At 39.4% G+C, this 14831-nt stretch overlaps 1 protein-coding gene across 3 annotated transcripts in view; it reads left to right on the forward strand.

Annotated features, from left to right (window-relative positions):
* The window catches only part of STK32C (serine/threonine kinase 32C), a 253843-nt gene that overhangs the window by 227585 nt on the left and 11427 nt on the right, over positions 1 to 14831 (forward strand). For all 3 annotated transcript variants that reach the window (XM_073353977.1, XM_073353976.1, XM_073353975.1), the window contains 6 exons: positions 320 to 471; positions 7376 to 7549; positions 7851 to 7888; positions 13422 to 13511; positions 14041 to 14144; positions 14254 to 14370. In XM_073353977.1, the coding sequence (XP_073210078.1) occupies positions 320 to 471; positions 7376 to 7549; positions 7851 to 7888; positions 13422 to 13511; positions 14041 to 14144; positions 14254 to 14370 (675 nt within the window). The remainder of the gene's footprint in view (positions 1 to 319; positions 472 to 7375; positions 7550 to 7850; positions 7889 to 13421; positions 13512 to 14040; positions 14145 to 14253; positions 14371 to 14831) is intronic.

Below are 14831 nucleotides of genomic sequence, written 5' to 3' on the forward strand. Positions count from 1 at the left end.
TGGCCTATTATAAAGATAAAGGGTCAGTTCTAAAATTCTGATTCAGATCCAGTTCAGAATTCAAACATCTTCTACAGTCCACAAGTATTTGGACTGATAACTTTGTACAGGCCAATATCTAAAGAGCACCTGAATTAAAATGGGCCTGATTTTGCCAAGTGTTCCTTTCACCCCATCCCCTCTAGTTTAATTAGCATTTTGCTGAATACCACACATATTTGAGCCCCAAGACACCAAATGATACAGCTATAGTCAGATAAAACATCAAGTAAAGGTATATCACTGTCATCTACTTTTTTTTGTGTGTGTGTGGTTCTAGGTGTGTATTGTACAAAAGAGAGATACGGAGAAGATGTATGCTATGAAGTACATGAACAAACAACAATGCATCGAAAGAGATGAGGTTCGAAACGTGTTTAGAGAATTAGAGATCCTGCAGGAAATTGAACATGTATTCTTGGTGAATCTCTGGTGAATATCTTCTTTTCTGATGTACACTTCTGGTGACTGCATGTATTCACAAACACCTTACAGTAACCCTCATAGTCAGTCAGTTTGCACTTGACAAGGGGCGATGAAAGAAATCTACTGAGTTGTCCCTATATCATCACTGGATTTCTTGCTTATGTGAAAACTTGGGGAATCTGTCCTCACAGCTAAGATGTTTACATTTTAAGGCACATTTTTAAATCATTTGATAAATTATCTTACATGATTTCTTTAGAATATTTTTTTTAAATTGGTAAACAAGTTTTCTTTCAAATCTGAAAATCAAATAACTGTTCCGCTCACACTTTTTGAGTTAAATTTAAAATAATTTTGCAATACAACATGTTAAAGTGAAGTTTGGCAAAGGAACTTTGATGCAGTCAAACAATTTAATCATAGTATTTAATTAAAGAGCTCATACGTTATTGTACTTTATGTATGGAGATACTGATCACTGTGATTCTGTCCATGTTCTTTACTTTTTCATCATGAATTGTGTGCTATATTTTGTAATCCTTGCATCAGGCACAAACTTGAACTTAAAGAATTAAAAGAAACTGGTAGCTCTCCATGATGTAGATTATGTTTACCATCTTAATAATAAATAACAATAAATAATAATAATGCCAGCAACATGGTACAAATGTGCTAAAAGTGTATGGGGCTTTACACATGGTTCTTGTCTCTCAGGCATCTTTCATTCTAAAGGAATTGATTTGCAAACACTTGCTATGTACTGGGTAAATGGACTGCTCTGGGTCATAAGCGCTAGAAGTAAGATTTTGCTAGGTAGGCCCTATTAGAGCGGCCCCAGTTCATCAGGGCAGTTTAAATATGCACTTTAAGTTAGGCACATGTTTAAGTACCTTGCTAAATGGAGGCCAGGATGACAAAGAGAGGCCTGTGAAGCGGGTGGCCAGACTACATGAAATATGGTCATACAGGTGCTCAGCGGCACCGTACATCTCACGCTATACAGTAAGCATCCAAAGACACACTTCAAAAGCTTTTTATGGATCAAAAAAATTTTTAGACTTTAGCTGTGCTATAAGGAAATAATTGCAAAAATTAAGAGTCAAATCATTGGTATTTGTTGCAGCGAACGAGTCATTGCATAGTCTTTGCAAGTGGATACATCATCAAGTTTGAACTGCTATTAATACTGAGCAATTTCAAATGTAATCACCTTAGCTAGTGTTCTCCTTTTGACACATATTTAAGTAGTCTATTCAAATTATCAGCCATGTGGCAATTATTGAAAGCCTTGTTGTAAACAAAATGCTTTATAAAAAGTTAAACTGGTCAATTAAAAGTGCATTCGTTTATAATTCAGACTTATTTTCGGTATTCACTTTTGCACAACCTAAATCTACTGGCTGATGATAGAAAATGATCCAATAAGCCCCAAAGGATCATAAATTCATTTTTGATGAGCATGCAATAGTCCAGATATTTATCTGAAGTTTATCAAAATATTTGATATTCCTTCCACCACCATCTTCATGATCCTCTAATGGGTCCTGATCCAAGTTACCCCTGCTGCAATTGCTCTTGCCTCCCCACCACACATGCTCTTTTGCAGGGATCATCAAATCTCAGTAAGTCTGTCATCTTCCTTGATGGGCCCTGGAAGCTGAATTCAATTTGTGCATGCTCAGAGACGCTGTGCCAAGAGAGCATTTAATGCATGAGTGCTCATAAGATTCATTGGCAGCCAGGCCCAACAAACAGGTTTACTGAGTTCCATGATAGAATATTCAGAGAAAGCATTAGGAAAGAGGTAATATTGGAAGATACAGGAATGGATCCATGGCCCATATTTACAGACAGTGGGGAAGGTCAAATCTATATAGCTTGGTGGAAGGAAGCTGGGGTCAGGTAAGAAGGTTACAAGAAGGGAGGGTGATGTGGCCATACTGGGAAAGAGGATGAAAGTGAGAAAGAGAGGGTGAGAGACGGGTCATCCTTACCCAACCTGAACATTGGCGTTGGGCTGCTTAAAATTTTGAGTTGCTTTTATATTTTTCAAATGGCTTCACGCATCCTTTGTTACAGTTTATAGTATATTATTTCAAACGATAAAGTAGCTTTTTGTAAAACCCCAATTCCTCATTTGAAATCTGGAGAATATAATGGAATCAAATAGCCAATATTTCCAATCCAGCAGTTTTTCAAATTACCTAAAGACTCATGCAGTCACATCTTCTCTGCTCTTTAGAAAAGTGTGTTGTAATGATAAAATGAAGACTGTGTTCATAAAGTAACAGGTAAATAAGGTGATTTTTTAAAATAAAAAATGCAGTGAAGTATATTGATAGTGCCATAGTTTTCTCTAATAGGTGCCAAATTTCCTGTTGGATTCCAAAGTTTATGTCACAAATGAAATGTGTTTGTTAGTCTAAAATTAATCCCTGTTGCATATTGTTTGACCTCACAAAGACATCAGGAATGACGGGCACTTTTTCTCAGGAAAGATCCACAAACCTGATAGCAGGACAGGCTGAATCTGTATTGATAGAGTTGGCAGGGATGTGTGCTTCAAGGAGTCAGTATCTATTAGCCAGTGCTAATCCTCCAGCCATGTTAATGAGCAGTGAAATTTCCCGAAGATTGAAAAAGCCCCAATAGCACTAAAATAAAATGATGAAATAAAGTCTATGCATAATGCCTTAGGATTAGATTCAGTAAGTCCCTTCAGTATAGTCAAGACAATCGGCCTGAGTTTGTAAAACCATTTTAACAATTGCTCTACTGAGGTTGTTAAGAAAGTAAGTGTTTTCTCTTAGCGCTATCAGATAATAGAATTGTACATTCATTTCTAGCACACATTCAGTATAAGAACAGAAATTTGTGAAGCATAATTTGTGATGCATGCATCGCACAATCCCACATATAATTCACTAAGTAGTACTGTTGTCACAGACAACTACTGGAAATTCTTTTGAGGTATGTCCAGAGTTTGGTGGGGTTTCTCACAAAAGCCAATTGTTTCAGATTTTAAAAAGACCTTTCTATTTTGTAACTGATATAAGGCTCCTGCTCTGACATTCTATGAGTTAAATTAGTCCTTGTATTCTCTTACTTCATTTTCAAAAAAGAGAAAAATCAGTTTATGAAAAATACAGAAAATCTGCATTTAGAATGACAGGTTTCAGAGGAACAGCCGTGTTAGTCTGTATTCGCAAAAAGAAAAGGAGTACTTGTGGCACCTTAGAGACTAACCAATTTATTTGAGCATGAGCTTTCGTGAGCTACAGCTCACTTCATCAGATGTTTACCGTGGAAACTGCAGCAGACTTTATATACACACAGAAATCATGAAACAATACCTCCTCCCACCCCACTGTCCTGCTGGTAATAGCTTATCTAAAGTGATCAACAGGTGGGACATTTCCAGCACAAATCCAGGTTTTCTCACCCTCCACCCCCCCACACAAATTCACTCTCCTGCTGGTGCTAGCCCATCCAAAGTGACAACTCTTTACATAATCAAGTCGGGCTATTTCCTGCATAGATCAAGGTTTTCTCACATCCCCCCCACCCCCATACACACACAAACTCACTCTCCTGCTGGTAATAGCTCATCTAAACTGACCATTCTCCAGGTTTAAATCCAAGTTAAACCAGAACATCTGGGGGGGGGGGGTAGGAAAAAACAAGAGGAAACAGGCTACCTTGCATAATGACTTAGCCACTCCCAGTCTCTATTTAAGCCTAAATTAATAGTATCCAATTTGCAAATGAATTCCAATTCAGCAGTTTCTCGCTGGAGTCTGGATTTGAAGTTTTTTTGTTTTAAGATAGCGACCTTCATGTCTGTGATTGCGTGACCAGAGAGATTGAAGTGTTCTCCGACTGGTTTATGAATGTTATAATTCTTGACATCTGATTTGTGTCCATTTATTCTTTTACGTAGAGACTGTCCAGTTTGACCAATGTACATGGCAGAGGGGCATTGCTGGCACATGATGGCATAGATCACATTGGTGGATCCACCAATGTGATCTATGCCATCATGTGCCAGCAATGCCCCTCTGCCATGTACATTGGTCAAACTGGACAGTCTCTACGTAAAAGAATAAATGGACACAAATCAGATGTCAAGAATTATAACATTCATAAACCAGTCGGAGAACACTTCAATCTCTCTGGTCACGCAATCACAGACATGAAGGTCGCTATCTTAAAACAAAAAAACTTCAAATCCAGACTCCAGCGAGAAACTGCTGAATTGGAATTCATTTGCAAATTGGATACTATTAATTTAGGCTTAAATAGAGACTGGGAGTGGCTAAGTCATTATGCAAGGTAGCCTGTTTCCTCTTGTTTTTTCCTACCCCCCCCCCCCCAGATGTTCTGGTTTAACTTGGATTTAAACCTGGAGAATGGTCAGTTTAGATGAGCTATTACCAGCAGGAGAGTGAGTTTGTGTGTGTATGGGGGTGGGGGGGATGTGAGAAAACCTTGATCTATGCAGGAAATAGCCCGACTTGATTATGTAAAGAGTTGTCACTTTGGATGGGCTAGCACCAGCAGGAGAGTGAATTTGTGTGGGGGGGTGGAGGGTGAGAAAACCTGGATTTGTGCTGGAAATGTCCCACCTGTTGATCACTTTAGATAAGCTATTACCAGCAGGACAGTGGGGTGGGAGGAGGTATTGTTTCATGATTTCTGTGTGTATATAAAGTCTGCTGCAGTTTCCACGGTAAACATCTGATGAAGTGAGCTGTAGCTCACGAAAGCTCATGCTCAAATAAATTGGTTAGTCTCTAAGGTGCCACAAGTACTCCTTTTCTTTTTGCATTTAGAATGAGTCTGAAGTTAAAATGAAATGGGTCTTTAGTGAAGTCCCAAACTTTACCTGTTAATGAGGTGAGTGATTCATAAAATATAACAGGGAACTATGTAGCTCTGGGTGAATGGTTAGTAGGGGCTGACAATGTTTCTCGCAGTGAAAATCATTAGAGCAAAGTGTTGAAACTTGAGGCCAGATTTTCATAGCCTAGCTTCCCCGTAGGTGCAGTTCAGGCCATTTTCCTGATCATGCCACAGATCGGTAACTGGATGTCTAATGGTCTGATTTTCAGAGCTAAGCACTCAACCCCACTGGAAAACAATGGGAGCTGTGGACCTCAGGCTTAGGCTTAAATTGCACTAAATTGCACTCTCAAAGAAATGAGTGCCAAATTTCGCCTGTAATTATTTCTGCTGACAAAACTGTGGATACAAAAACTTTAGGCCTGGTTAAAGTCAGGCTGAAACTGAATCCCTAGAAATCTCAGGTAACTATTTTCAACTAAATAATTTAGGGCCTAATCCTGTGAGTTGCTCAGCCCCTCCCATAAAGTGCTAAATGCACTCAAAGGGCCCTTTATTCCCACTGAACGCCACATGGGATGGGACCTTTAATTTTGTTTGGCTGATACTATATATAATGAGGGTTTTTTTAAACAATACATAAGCAATAAACTTTTGTAACATATGATCCCGTTGACATGCAGGCTGCCATGATGCATGCTGTGTGCAGTTCCGTTGACCTCAAAGGATTTGCACATGGTGTTAGAGAAGAATTTGTCTCACTGCATAAATGGTGCAGATCCTGTACTGGCTTTCTGAGTATTCATTGGAGCAGGGACTGGAACCCAGGTGTCACCTCAACCCAGGTGAGTCACCCAACCTAACCATCAGGTTCTCTCTCCCCCTTTCTAAGCCTCAGCTGGGAGGTGAGAAATCCAAGTTCAAATTCCTGCTCCAATGACTATTTAAGTATTTTATACAAAGAGGAACAGCTTCAACAGGCGAGATTGAGAGCCCCACCTAGATTATCCCATATCTTAGTGGTTAAGGCGCTCATCTAAAATGTGGGAAACCAAAGTTCAGCTCCCTGTTCTGAATCAGACAGAATGGGGACTTGACCCTGGGTGTCTCCTATCCCAGCTGAGTGCTATAACCACAGGGCCATTGGGTAAACAAGAGGGTCCTCCTCTGGTTTTATGAATCTATCCCAAAACATTTTTGGGGGCCAAAAGTATTTAGCAAATTGGCGTCAAATCTGTGAACAGTTTTAGTTGGCCTGAAACAGCATTTTTCATGAGCTAAATTTGTCCAAAAAATTTTGCCCAGCTCAACTAAGAATTATAGGTATGCCCCCCACAATGGGGCCTTTGAGAGCATGCAGCATAGCACCGCACACATTGACCTCATGCTACTGCTCAAGCAAGGACAGTCTTCCCTGGCCCATCATAGGTCCTTCACACTATATGTCAGAGAAGTGGCTAGAGGCTCAGTCAGGGGGCTAGAATCAGCACTAACATTTTAATTGTAATGGAGATTGGCTATCAATAGCTCTGAGTAGCATATTCTTTGTGGGTGACTCATTAGAGCTGATAGCAGGGAGGTTTATCAGATAACTACATTTGGTTTGCTGCTCATTATTCCAGCACAGTTTTGATTGTATCAGGAAGAATAAGTGTGTTAAGAATATAGGAGTTAAATGACAGTGCCCTGAATATAACAATGGACTGTGCAAGTAGGGTAAAATTAATGAGTATTGCTGCCCCTTCACAGAAATTTTGCATGGGATAGCCTGTGTAAGTTACACAATGAGGAAGGCAGCATGCAAATTAATTCATCCAGACAGAACATAGCAGTAATGAGTTCAAAAATATAAGACAGTATATTGAATCATGCATGCACAATTAAAATGATGTAAATATTGAAGCCAGGATATTCCTGTAACTTTACTTGGGTAAATGGAGAGGATAGGATTGTTATCATTTAACATGTAGAATATAATTAGGATTAAAAAAAAGCTCCTTCATTTTGTAGCACCTGTGAAATTTGCAAGGTGCCATGCTGTTTACTTGCTTGTGGTTGTTTTCTGTAGGTACTCTTTTCAGGACGAAGAAGACATGTTTATGGTAGTGGATTTACTCCTAGGTGGTGATCTACGGTATCATCTACAGCAAAATGTTCAATTCACGGAGGAAACAGTGAAGCTTTATATTTGTGAGATGGCACTAGCTCTAGACTATTTACGAAGTCAGCATATTATTCACAGGTAACAGCAAAATCTGTTAGTCTCAGCTGTTGAAAACTAACAATCTAAATAAACCAACATCGATAAATGAGACGGTCAGGACCCCCCTTTTTTTCTTTTTTTGCATGATTGCATAGGAAAAACATTTATCTATTACACATATAGGAGATGGCACATGCATGAATAATTTCTCTCATACTAGGGTACTTTATTTTATATTTTCTACCCTAATTGTTGGTCACAAGAAATAGTTTTGCCTTTCTTTTGAGTTGCTTTTTCCATTTGCATAACTTCTTACATACATCCTCATTTCTTTTCCCAGAGATGTAAAACCAGACAACATTCTTCTAGACGAGCAAGGTAAGAAAAAAAACAAAACCTGTCTGTCTCTGCAGCTCTTGTAAGCCTAGGTCCTGATTCTCCACTACCATGCATCTTGTATGCATATTTACCCCTAGGCAAGGTGGGAGCAAGACACTACTGCTCTGGTTTGGAAATATTTTACATTAATTTTGCACACAGATTATGCAAGGCAGGGAGAATGAAGTCTCAAGTACGTTTGTCATAAACCAAAGCTTATTTTAACTAGCTCTTATATTTTTAGGACAAATAATATTTCTGACTGAGATTTTTAAAAGTGTTATTTTTTCTTCAAAGATATTAATACAATAGTTTCCAATCAAATTAACTATTAGAAAATAACTTTGTGTCCTACCAATCTGCTATTTGATAAAAAATGTTGGGGACCTGTTTCCACAAATACCTTAGGCCAAGGTATCATAATCATTTTTCATCTTCAGTACTTTGGAGTCAAGAAAAGAGGTATTTATATATTTACTTTGAGCTTTAAAAATACAATTGTAGTCACCTACCTTGTGCTTTGGGCACTCTGGCTATACATTAAAAATCACAACATGAACATAAACAAAGGACTGCCCATAAACATCTTCTCCTCAGCTTATGCTCTCTTCAGCAACCTTACAGAAGCAGACGGGAGGGAAGAGGGGGCGGGGGGGGGGGGGGCGGAAATGGGCTCTACAACCTGCTTGGAAGATTAACAAATTTGGGCTCTGACAGAACAAAGTGGGAAACAAGATCAAGACTCTTCATTGAGAACATACTACTAGCCGCTTTCTGTTTTAAATGGAAGGCGTTCCAGGCTGCACACCACTGCTGATCTCAGCTGTTGCAGTATATCATTGGGAAAGACAGGCAATCTCTCAGGCAACCAAGTTCTAATCCTTTTTGGTTTTTATAGGTTCAAACCAACAGCTTGAATTTCACCTGAAAACTTACCAGAGCTGGTGCAGATCGCAGAGCACTGAAAAACTAGTGAGCATAAAATAGAAAGAATGAGATGAGAGGCGAAAACAGGAGGAGAAAATGGGCTATTCTGCCCTTGATTCAGACATGAAACATCCAAAGATGTCAGCTGGGGAGCCACATGCAGATACAGGGCAGAAAATAGCCTTACAGGAGAGAGGGAGAGAGAGTGAGAGAGAGAGTGGTTTGCTTTGGACTAGATTTCTAGCTTGGCTTGAAAGTAACTATCCCCCAGGCAAGATTTGGAATAATTGGTTGACCTGCTGCAACTCATGTTGGATTTCTTTTTTGTTAGCCTTGACAGAGTAGATGAACTGACCACAGATTTTATATGCTCCACTTAAAGTAGTTTTATTGTGATGTGTCTGTTACACAAGTAATCTATGAACAGCCACCTTAATAGTATGAAAAATGGAATTGCCATGTAGCCAGCTTCTTTTAAAGAGCAGACTTGGCTATACTGGAAGCATGATCAGAGTTAAGGAATTAAGGAATATTGGAGTTCACTACAACCCAAATCTCCTCCTTCAGTGCTATACTGAACTGTAGTGACGTCTCTTTTCTTGCTGTTCTGAAATCTTTCTCAAGGACTTAAGAGAGAGTGCTGCATCTTCCTTCATTAAAAATATGTTTTTGCTCTGGAGAAGACACTTGAATGCAAACAAACCAGTGAGCTTTTGATGATGTATAAGCAACTGTTTGACAATTTGTCCACATATCCCTCTGTCTTCATCTCTTTTCAGATCAGGCAGCATTGGTCTCATATGCATAATTCATATAGCTATCAGAACAGCCTCGCATAAAGGAGGAAGAAATGGCAGGGATATGGTACTGCCAGCTTACCCTGACCACAAGCTGTTTGGAAGACTTGCTATACATACTCATGGATAAGCCAGTTTATACTTAAGCCATGTTGGTTTATACATGGGTTCATGCAGTAAAGAAAGAAAGAAAAAAAAAAGAGAGCCAGCTCTGCCTGAGAGAGCTGTTTTTCTCCAACCGGAAGACGAGAGATTTATTCCCATTGCCTGGGAGCCCCAAGTCCAAACTGGGATGCCCATCCCCTATAATGGGGAAAAGACAAAACTGCCACAGCAGCTGGGGAACAACCAGGTTCCTACGTGCATGTTAGAATCTTTGGACTTGTGGCTCTTACACAGTGAGCATATTATAAACTTTGGAGATCATAAAACACTCATGCTGCAAGCTCTTTATTTGCAGTAAGAGCTGCTAGCTGGGGGGTTACTGTCTCTTCTACCAGCTGGGCAATCCAGCAATGGGCATCCCAGTCAGGATTAGCGACTCTGTGGCAAGTACAGTGCTCACTTTGATACACCCATAGACCAACTCTTGAAAGTGGCTCCAAACATCAGCCTAAATATGTGGTATGTGTGCAGTAATTCCACAATGATATAAGAGAAACATTCTGCTCGTGATAGGGAACCTCAAAAAGCTTAGAGGCCCATGCTCTGGTCAGATAAATATCCAAACTTTTGAGTGCTTATCTGAGCATTATCCAATCTATCTATACTAGTTAGCTGTACAAAACTGGGCTGCAGATCTAACAAGAATATGTATTTTCATGAGCTCTTCTATCAAAAGTATTTTTTCTTGCTGTTATTTTGGAATTCCTGTTTCTAGTCCTGGCCAGAAACAGGAAAAGCAGAGATAGGAAGAAAATATTCAAACTTTATTTGTATCTTTTAGGGTCTCAGTTGAAGTTTTAAGTGAGAGTTTGGAGAAGTTACTTCTGATTTTATCTGAACTGGTTTGCCCATGCCTAATGTCTACACAGAAAGTTCTCCATGTTACTCCAAGATTGGATATTTGGAAATTTTAATGGCCACCTTGCTTTCATCCAACAACATTCCAAGAAGCACCTTTTGACTTTTTATTTAAGATGTTGCTATGGCAAATGTCTTAATACAGAATTCTAGCATTTCCCTATTGTCTTCACTATTTATATAGGATCTGGAAAGTTGTTATAACTATGTGAACAAAAATGTGAGAGGATCTAGGCTAGTGGTTCCCAAGGTACTGATATTAGTATTTAAGCTTATTAAGTGTTTGTTCCTGACAATTATTAGGCTTCCCCCTGCCCCATCCCAGTCTGTGCTGAACATTGGTGTACCATCATTGCCTGCCTCATGTTCACTTGTACACAGCTCAAACTGGAGCTTGGATTGCTCCACACCTCAGTCTCACAATGCATCATGAGTACCCGAATGAGAGAAATCAGACCCTAGCTGATATAGGTATGTTGTAGTCTGATAACTTGGCACAGCTGTCCCAAAAGAATGGGTACTCTGGCTCTAAAAGAAACTGCAAACAAGAAATTATGCTCTGAAGGAGGTCTCCACAATTCTATTTTTCTCTTCCTACTTTTGCTGCTATTTCTATCGGGCTTCCCTTTGTTCTGAAATGTCCTTTTAGTCTGGTATCAAAATCAGATGGCATAGAATAATAAATACATACTCCCAGGAACAATCCTGCTTTTGCAGGGAAATGGGCTTGATGATCCAGGAGGCCTTTTCCATCTCTTTCCATTTTGTGATCATGACTCTTCTCAGTACTAGACCTAATTGAAAACATTTTTAACATTTTTGAAATTGTTCAGTCACTTCTATCTAAGGGCATGTCTACGCTTGTCATTTAAAGCGGAAAAAGTCCCTTTTCTGCACAAAAACCATGGGAGCATCTACACTTGCCAATTGCTTTTTGCAGTGAAACTGAGAAGTTTCACCACAAAAAGAAAACCACCTCCACGAGAGGCGTACAGCTCTTACCGGTGATGCTTTTGCAGTGATGTGCAAGTGAAGACACGTTCTTCCTGTTTACAGAGCTTTTAACCTCCGCAGGATATCCCACAGTGCCCAGGTGACCACTCTGGCCAGCAGCTCTGCTGCTCTGTTGCCAGGTAAACAGACGTCCACCCCTCCCCCTGTAAAGCCCCAGGAACTTTGAAACTCCCCTTCCTGTTTTCTTGGCAAGTGCTCACTTATCTGGCCAGGTGACAATGACTGCTCCACGGAGCAATGCTGAGCTGCTGGAGCTGATCAGTGTTTGGGGAGAGGAGGCTGTGCAGGGATCCAGGATGCCCCGCGATCACCCCCCTCCACACACACACACTCTTCCCAAAAGACCCATCGTCAAACTGGAGAGAGCTGCACTGTGGGATAGCTGCCCTAGAGCGCTGCTCTCATCCCCATGGAAGTACTACTAATGTAAACACTCTCTGACAGCTGAGGAATGAAGTGAATACACAAAACAGGGTATTACTTTCACTGGTTCCCTATCACCAGTGAAACTTGCAGTGCAAAAACTCTGCAAGTGTAGACATAGCCTAAGGTACTTACATGATACCATCACTGTAGTATCTGAAGGCCTCACAATCTTTAATGTATTTATTCTCACCACAGCCTTGTGAGAAAGAGAAGTACTCATCTTCATTTTACTGATGAGGAATTGAGGCATAGGGAGACTATGGGATGGATTTTTAATGGTGTTTAGGCACCTAAAGAATCAGAAATCAATGGCAGTTAGATGCCTAGGCACTTCTGAAAATCCCACTAGATGCCTATTGGAGGTCACTTGTTCAGAACCACATGGGAAATCTGCGGCAACAGGGAGTTGAACATGGATCTCCTGATGTCCAAGCTCTCACCCTAACTACTGGACCACGCTTCCTCAAAACAACAACAAAGTGAAAAATGTTATCTATTTGAAAAATTGAATTTATTTGACTATTGTTTCTCTTGTCCTCTTGCTTTCTAACCAGGAATCAGTTCCTTTCTTTTAATTTTGACTTTACATTTTGGAAAATGACTGGGTTGCAGAAAATGACGAAAAATTGGCAAACAAAACAAAACCTCAGCAAATTTGCCAATTTTTAAATTTATTTATTTTGTGAATGTTTCTGGTTCAGAATCCTATAATGGCAAGGAAATAGGCCTTTAGATCCAAAGAGTCTTTTCCCTCACAATCATCTTTGATTCTTTGTCTGTCAAACCAACATTCCACACAAGCATTAAAGCCATTTTAGAAAGGGGTAGTTCATTGCAGACATAATGTACAACAGGTGTTTATGAATGCATGTGTAATTGTAATGGCTGCCTTACGTGGAGTTAATTTATGTACTGTGGTAATCAAAAAGGCATCTTCTTGTCCTTTGAAAAGCCACTGTAAGTTACAGTTGATAACTATGCATTCATTGCTGTGTGGGCAGAAAGCAGTATATCCATTTGCCCATATGTAACTCATTTTAGCTCTGATCTGTATGAGCTGGAATAAATTGGACATTTTTAATGACTACAGAACAGCACTTCAAGTTTGGCATTTAATAAAGGCAGAAAAATAACTATTTTTTTTCCATCTGAAAAGACTGGGACCTTAAGAATACCTTCAGGATCTATTATGATCATTTAATAAGAGCCAGGTGGCACATTGCCTGCTCCTTTGGTAAACAAGCATCAAATGTTTTCTGAATAATTTAATGGGTGTCTAGGTTACACAATGTTCCATTTATGACTATTTTATTAATACCTCTTTAAAATTTGTCTTTATTTCTAAGGTCATGCACACCTAACAGATTTTAATATTGCAACAATAATCAGAGATGGTGAAAGAGCAACTGCGCTAGCTGGAACCAAACCATATATGGGTAAGAAATATTATCTAATAATTGTCTCTACAATTTGAAAGGGTACTTACAGCATACCATTTTATAATTTGTGTCTAACACAAAGTAATTGAACTAATTTAACACATTAATGCAAGCAATTTAGTTATTCAGAAAAGTTAATTAATCAAGCAGTCTATCCCTCAAGACATGTGAATTATTTTCCCTAAAACACCTCATGACCCTCTTATGTTTGCTCTCATCCACCTCCCAATGTCGACATCAGTTCCTATTGTTCCTGCATTAATTTAGGACCTGTTCCTGGGAGGTGCAGTTCCCACTGACCTGGGTGGGAACTGAGGGCACTCAGCACCTTGCATGACTAAGCTCTTAGACAGTAAGCTGTTTGGGACAGAATGTTTCTTGTTTGTCTTGTAAGGTCCCACCTGTGGCACTAAATAAAAGTAATTATTGCATCCACAAACTGATGTTTACTCCAAATCTGCAGCAGGATGTAAACACATACTACAGCCAGAGTGAAGAAATTGTTTTCTTTTCTGTTTTTATTTAGCTCCAGAAATTTTTCACTCTTTTCTGAATGGTGGGACAGGCTACTCCTTTGAAGTTGATTGGTGGTCTTTAGGAGTGATGGCTTATGAACTTCTTCGTGGATGGGTCTGGTGTCCTCTATTGTCTTATATGATAGTGTTTTCAGATATTTTTCTTAATAATCTTCAAAGGGAAGAACTGTATTTTTTTCATATTTCCATTTTATTTTCCTCAGAGACCCTACGACATCCATTCCAGTAACCCAGTAGAGTCTTTAATTCAGCTGTTTAGTACTGTAAGTGTGCAGTATTCATCAGTATGGTCAAAAGAAATTGTTGCTTTATTGAGAAAGGTAAATACTGTTTTTCTTAGTACAATTTCAATTGTGTGGTCACAAATTCCATACTGGCTACAATATGTACAGGACTAATTAGAAAATAGTCTTCTGTTCTGCTTCAAGATATTAACAAGTTTCCAGGCATTGAAGAGGGACTACACTTTATGACTTTATACAATGGTTAGCACAATTTAATTGCTCCAAAATATAATTTGAGTAGTCATTTGCTGCTGTATCTTCATCTTCTCTTTTGTTAGTTAGCAAGTGAGGTGTAAAAAGAAAAGGAGGACTTGTGGCACCTTAGAGACTAACCAATTTATTAGAGCATAAGCTTTCGTGAGCTACAGCTCACTTCCTCAGATGCATATCGTGGAAACTGCAGCAGGCTTTATATATACACAGAGAATATGAAACAATACCTACTCCCACCCCACTGTCCTGCTGGTAATAGCTTATCTAAAGTGATCATCAGGTGG

This window comes from Lepidochelys kempii, chromosome 7, assembly GCF_965140265.1.
Source record: "Lepidochelys kempii isolate rLepKem1 chromosome 7, rLepKem1.hap2, whole genome shotgun sequence".
NCBI lineage: Eukaryota > Metazoa > Chordata > Testudines > Cheloniidae > Lepidochelys > Lepidochelys kempii.